The 6,865-nt window shown below is 52.0% G+C and overlaps 1 protein-coding gene across 1 annotated transcript; it reads right to left on the bottom strand.

Moving 5' to 3' along the window:
• Window positions 1–5,711: 5,711 nt before the first annotated feature.
• On the bottom strand, window positions 5,712–6,665 carry LOC102452306 (olfactory receptor 6N2-like). The gene has a single exon (XM_006121431.1). The coding sequence runs from the start codon at window positions 6,663–6,665 to the stop codon at window positions 5,712–5,714; it is 954 nt and encodes a 317-aa protein (XP_006121493.1).
• Window positions 6,666–6,865: the final 200 nt, after the last annotated feature.

Raw genomic sequence — 6,865 nt, 5'->3', positions numbered from 1 at the left:
GGAGAATGGGATGTCGTAGGCTAGGTACAGCAGCCTGTGGTGATACTTTTGGGGAGCCACCAGCTGCCTCCAGACCCCCCATAACTCTACTTCCTCTGGGGGACCCATTCCTGGTACAGGAATCCCCTCTCCCACAGAAACCTCTCCAGGCAGCCTTCCCCCATGGGTTGTGCTGCAGTGAGGCCAGTCCAGTCCTTCAGCTTCTGCAAGGAGGGATCTTTCTGCAACTCAGCCTGGAATTCAGCAGCCAGGGAAGGGATGTGGGCCTGCTCCCTCCCACTGCCTGTGTCTGAGTCCCAGCCCAGTTGAATCCGGCCCCTGGAAACTCCCTGTCTGCCTGGGTAGGGCCCTGTGTCCCGTGTGGGATGCATTCTTCAGGGTCAGGGCTGAGTGCCACTCGCTGGCTCTGGCTATCAGTAATGACCAGGGCACTGTGGGGACAATCTGGCCAAACCACCAGATCACCCACCATCAGCACCCTGGCAGGGAAGTGATGGTGCACCCCCACCTCTTTGATGGTGCACTCCCAGCTCTTTGGGGCCCTCAGCCCCCCATTTCAGATGCACTCTGACCACAGGAACCTTGAATGGGGTCCCGTCAGGGACAGGTGGGTGTTGGTCTGGTGCCACCCCCTTTGATTCACCATCTCCAGGGGAATGAGGCACTCATCTACAAAGGCAGTCCTTTACCCACCCTGAAAACTGAGAACATTGCCTCTGAAGCACCAGGGCCGCCAAAGCCTAAGGGTATGTCTACACTACCCCCCTAGTTCGAACTAGGGGGGTAATGTATGCATACCGAACTTGCTAATGAAGCCCGGGATTTGAATTTCCTGGGCTTCATTAGCATAAAGCCGGCGCCGCCATTTTTAAAAGCCGGCTAGTGCGAACCCCGTGCCGCGCGGCTACACGCGGCACGGGCTAGATAGTTCGGACTAGCAAGCTATTCCGAACTATCTGTACGCCTTCAGCACACCTGGCTCATGGGTGGTAGGTGAAGGTAGGCCTGGGGGAGGCACTCCCCCAGCCATGTCCCCACCCCCACCCATTCTGCCCAAGCCCTCCACAGGAGCTAAGCCACTTCCCCCTCCCCCCCCCCCTGCCCCTGCACAGCAGCAGGGGAGGTGGAGCAGCACTCAACCCCAAAGCTCAAGACTCCCCAACCCTGGAGCATGGGGAGAGAGGAGGGTGCATGGCCCATCTCCCCTACCCCAGAGCACAGCGAGGGAAGAGGGCATGTGTCCCCAGCCTCCTGTGCTCAGAGCATGGGGAGGGCAGGTGCTTGGGGGCAGCAACACTCCACCTTCAGTAGGCCTACAGCAGTCATTCTGGGGCAGAATGTGGGTGGGGCCAAGCTAGCCATTTGGGAAGGCAGTGCCTTCCCCCACCTACCATACCTACCACCCATGCCTGGCTCTTGCTAGTTCCCCTTCTTTCTACTGCACCCACCATGCCACAAATGTCACTGAGGAGTGGGGAATAACTGGGCCCTGCACCTCCATCCACAGTTAGATAAGATTGTCAGCAGATAAAACAGAAGGTCTTCAGGGATACAGAATGGAACAGACTTGTCAGCACAGTAACCAGAACCAGTAACCTGCCAGTACAATCCATCTCTGGGGCAAGGGGCCAGAGCTAGAGCCCTAACTCTCCCTCTGTACCCCAAACCAGCTAAGACTAACTCACTTGGGGTATGTCTACACTACCACCCTAGTTCGAAGTAGGGTGGTAATGTAGGCAACCGGAGTTGCAAATGAAGCCTGGGATTTGAATTTCCCGGGCTTCATTTGCATAAAGCCGGGCGCCGCCATTTTTAAATGTCCGCTTGTGCGGACTCCGTGCCGCGCGGCTACATGCGGCATGGACTAGGTAGTTTGGACTAGGTTTCACGAGGAGTAACGGTAGTTTCACGATTAGTAAGGGTAGTTCAGACTAGGAAGTGCCCGGCTTTATGCAAATGAAGCCCGGGAAATTCAAATCCCGGGCTTCATTTGCAAGTGCAAATGACTACATTAGCCACCCTAGTTCGAACTAGGGTGGCTAGTGTAGCCATACCCTAAGTGAGCAGCAGGTAGAGTAAGTACTTGTCTTGGTCCTGTGGTTGCTGGTTCATAAAAGTCTTTAGCATCTGCTTTAGCATTCCATTGAACCTCTCCACCAGCCCATTGGACTGAGGATGATACACTGATGTTCAGGAGTACCAGAACCACACTTCTCCCATAAGCACTGGAAAAGGGCTGATACAAAGTTGGACCCTGCTCTATAATGACCTCTTTGGGGATTGCCACTCTGCTGAAAATGGCCAGCAGAGTTTTGGCCACAGTGTTTGCCTCAGTGTCTTAGGGTAGTGAGTAGTGAAATCCACCACCCCCAGGATGTATTTCTTCCTGGATTAGGTTGCCTTACAGAAGGACCTCACTATATCCATAACCACCTTCTAGAAAGGCTCCTCTGTGATGGGGAGGGGCTTCAGGGTGGCTTTCCCCTTGTCCTGGGCCTTCCCCCACTTTGGCAGGGCTCACAGGACCAGCAGCACCATTGACAGTCTCACACACTCCAGGCCAGTAAAAGCTCTGTAGCAGCCTCTCCCTGGTGCTCTGGATCTCCTGGTGTCTGGAGAATGGGATGTCGTAGGCTAGGTACAGCAGCCTGTGGTGATACTTTTGGGGAGCCACCAGCTGCCTCCAGACCCCCCATAACTCCACTTCCTCTGGGGGACCCATTCCTGGTACAGGAATCCCCTCTCCCACAGAAACCTCTCCAGGCAGCCTTCCCCCATGGGTTGTGCTGCAGTGAGGCCAGTCCAGTCCTTCAGCTTCTGCAAGGAGGGATCTTTCTGCAACTCAGCCTGGAATTCAGCAGCCAGGGAAGGGATGTGGGCCTGCTCCCTCCCACTGCCTGTGTCTGAGTCCCAGCCCAGTTGAATCCGGCCCCTGGAAACTCCCTGTCTGCCTGGGTAGGGCCCTGTGTCCCGTGTGGGATGCATTCTTCAGGGTCAGGGCTGAGTGCCACTCGCTGGCTCTGGCTATCAGTAATGACCAGGGCACTGTGGGGACAATCTGGCCAAACCACCAGATCACCCACCATCAGCACCCTGGCAGGGAAGTGATGGTGCACCCCCACCTCTTTGATGGTGCACTCCCAGCTCTTTGGGGCCCTCAGCCCCCCATTTCAGATGCACTCTGACCACAGGAACCTTGAATGGGGTCCCGTCAGGGACAGGTGGGTGTTGGTCTGGTGCCACCCCCTTTGATTCACCATCTCCAGGGGAATGAGGCACTCATCTACAAAGGCAGTCCTTTACCCACCCTGAAAACTGAGAACATTGCCTCTGAAGCACCAGGGCCGCCAAAGCCTAAGGGTATGTCTACACTACCCCCCTAGTTCGAACTAGGGGGGTAATGTATGCATACCGAACTTGCTAATGAAGCCCGGGATTTGAATTTCCTGGGCTTCATTAGCATAAAGCCGGCGCCGCCATTTTTAAAAGCCGGCTAGTGCGAACCCCGTGCCGCGCGGCTACACGCGGCACGGGCTAGATAGTTCGGACTAGCAAGCTATTCCGAACTATCTGTACGCCTTCAGCACACCTGGCTCATGGGTGGTAGGTGAAGGTAGGCCTGGGGGAGGCACTCCCCCAGCCATGTCCCCACCCCCACCCATTCTGCCCAAGCCCTCCACAGGAGCTAAGCCACTTCCCCCTCCCCCCCCCCTGCCCCTGCACAGCAGCAGGGGAGGTGGAGCAGCACTCAACCCCAAAGCTCAAGACTCCCCAACCCTGGAGCATGGGGAGAGAGGAGGGTGCATGGCCCATCTCCCCTACCCCAGAGCACAGCGAGGGAAGAGGGCATGTGTCCCCAGCCTCCTGTGCTCAGAGCATGGGGAGGGCAGGTGCTTGGGGGCAGCAACACTCCACCTTCAGTAGGCCTACAGCAGTCATTCTGGGGCAGAATGTGGGTGGGGCCAAGCTAGCCATTTGGGAAGGCAGTGCCTTCCCCCACCTACCATACCTACCACCCATGCCTGGCTCTTGCTAGTTCCCCTTCTTTCTACTGCACCCACCATGCCACAAATGTCACTGAGGAGTGGGGAATAACTGGGCCCTGCACCTCCATCCACAGTTAGATAAGATTGTCAGCAGATAAAACAGAAGGTCTTCAGGGATACAGAATGGAACAGACTTGTCAGCACAGTAACCAGAACCAGTAACCTGCCAGTACAATCCATCTCTGGGGCAAGGGGCCAGAGCTAGAGCCCTAACTCTCCCTCTGTACCCCAAACCAGCTAAGACTAACTCACTTGGGGTATGTCTACACTACCACCCTAGTTCGAAGTAGGGTGGTAATGTAGGCAACCGGAGTTGCAAATGAAGCCTGGGATTTGAATTTCCCGGACTTCATTTGCATAAAGCCGGGCGCCGCCATTTTTAAATGTCCGCTTGTGCGGACTCCGTGCCGCGCGGCTACATGCGGCATGGACTAGGTAGTTTGGACTAGGTTTCACGAGGAGTAACGGTAGTTTCACGATTAGTAAGGGTAGTTCAGACTAGGAAGTGCCCGGCTTTATGCAAATGAAGCCCGGGAAATTCAAATCCCGGGCTTCATTTGCAACTCCAGTTGCCTACATTACCACCCTAGTTCGAACTAGGGTGGTAGTGTAGACATACTCTTGCCTAGTAGCCCTGGTCCTAGCCTCTCCTCTGGCCTGTGTGCTCCTTTTCCAGCTTTACTCCTTCCCTGCTCAGGTTATGAAGGAATCAGCCATTGTGTGCATGCAGTGGCTATGCCAGCCTCCCTTGGTGCGAGTCACACCCAAAATTTCCCTCACCATGTAGGTGTTGGTGCAGTGCCCTGGGAAAGCGAGGCACACACACAGGACCGTAGAAATCACATGCAACATAACAAGGTGAATAAAATCCCCACTTTGTCACACCTAGAATGGAAGGAAGCCCCACTATGCAGCTTTGCTCTGCATTGGCCAAGGGAGGGCAGGAAAGTGAGGATTTGTCCTAGAGGCAGAGCCTCACTTTCCTGTCACAGCATTTCCTGATGCCTTGAGCTCCTGGAGAAGTGGAGGGAAAAGGAAATCAAAATAAACAATAGGGCTACGTCTACATTGGCCCCTTTTCCGGAAGGGGCATGGTAATTTTTGAAATCGCAATAGGGAAATCCTTTTCCGGAGGATCTTATTCCTACTTCAAAGGGCTTTTTTTCCGGAGGATCGGGGCCAGTGTAGACACTCTTTTCCAGCTTTTCTAAAAGCCGGAAAAAAGCGGCGGACATTTTTATTTAAATGCCACGGGGGATATTTAAATCCCCCGCGCATTTCCCTATTGCGATTTCAAAAATTACCATGCCCCTTCCGGAAAAGGGGCCAATGTAAACGAGCCCTAGGCGAAAAAGGCAGAAAATGTGAAGGTGAAAAGAAGAAAAAAAATTAAAAAGTTAGAAGGAAGGAGAAACTCATGAAGGAGCCAAAGTGCACTGGAAATAAAGTAGAATTAAGAAGACTACGAAATTATAGTGGTTTTAACATTGTGTCTGAGAGACAGTGAGGGAATGCCCCTTCATTCCAACAAGTGACCAGAATTGAGAATATAGGCTGGGGCCTGGCCAGGTTGTAAACCAGAAAGAAAACCACATACATTGACCACATGCAAAGCTGTTCTGTGCATGGATCAGGTGCTGTGAAGGAAGGCAGCTGACATAGGACTCAAGGGTGTTCACTGCTGTTGATGGCTCCTCTGTGCGGAATTTTCCTTTTTATTGCATTCAGTATTTCTTTGTTCCGTAAGCTATAGATGACTGGATTGACTAAAGGAGTCAAGATTGCATAAATTACTGCAAATGCCCTATCATAATCCAAGGAATAGCTGTTCTTTAATCGTACATACATGAATATAATACTCCCAAAAAATAGCAGAACCACAGTAAGGTGAGTGGCACAGGTAGAAAAAGCCTTTTTTCGCCCCTCAGCTGTGCGTATTTTCAATATGGCTTTTATAATCTTTATGTATGAGACCATGATGAACAAAAATGTCACCAGGATTATAAATGCATTGACTATAAAATCTACCAGGACATTGATGGAAGTATCTGTGCAGGACAAGCTCAGCAGAGGGGGGAAGTCACAGAAGATATGCTGGATCTCATTGGGGCCACAGAATGGCAGCTTGGAGACCAAGATTACCTCAATGACAGGACACATGAAGCCACAAATCCAACAGCCAGCAGCCAGCTGAGTGCACATTTTTGGGGTCATGATGGCAGGATAGCGCAGTGAGTTACAGATTGCTAAATATCTGTCATAAGCCATTGCTGTCAGTAGGTAGCATTCAGTGGCTCCTAGGGAATGGAAGAAATATGTTTGTAAGAGGCACCCAGTGAAGGAAATGCTTTTTCTCTCGCTGAGTAAGTTTGAAAGCATTTTGGGAACAGTAGCTGCTGTATACCAGATTTCCAAGAAAGATAAAATGCTGACAAAAAAGTACATGGGTGTGTGAAGTCGAGAATCTGACCTGATGACTGTGAAAATCACCACATTCCCAATGATAGTGAAGAGGTAGATGAGAAGCAGCAGGGCAAAGAAGAGAGTGTGGAAGCCCTGAAGATCTGGGAATCCCATGATTATGAATTCAGTTACACTGCTCCCGTTGCTGGTTCTCATGCTGCCAATGGATTATCCTGCAGAGATATTTGAAGCTCCACCAAAATAAAAATTCCTCTCAGATGATGAACCAATAAAGTAAAATGCTGAAAGTAACCCAAAGAAATCATTAGTGTATTTGTCTGATTCAGGTCTGAGTCCATAAATACCCATCTCCTTCTATTCTCCCTCATCCTTAACTTGCCCCCTGAAGCTCTTGC

The sequence above is a fragment of the Pelodiscus sinensis genome, chromosome 24 (assembly GCF_049634645.1).
Source record: "Pelodiscus sinensis isolate JC-2024 chromosome 24, ASM4963464v1, whole genome shotgun sequence".
NCBI lineage: Eukaryota > Metazoa > Chordata > Testudines > Trionychidae > Pelodiscus > Pelodiscus sinensis.
This window is presented reverse-complemented; position numbering and strand designations above follow the sequence as displayed.

Coding starts and splice junctions, on each gene's coding strand:
- LOC102452306 (XM_006121431.1), bottom strand. CDS start 6,665: ATGAGAACCAGCAACGGGAGCAGTGTAACTGAATTCATAATCATGGGA.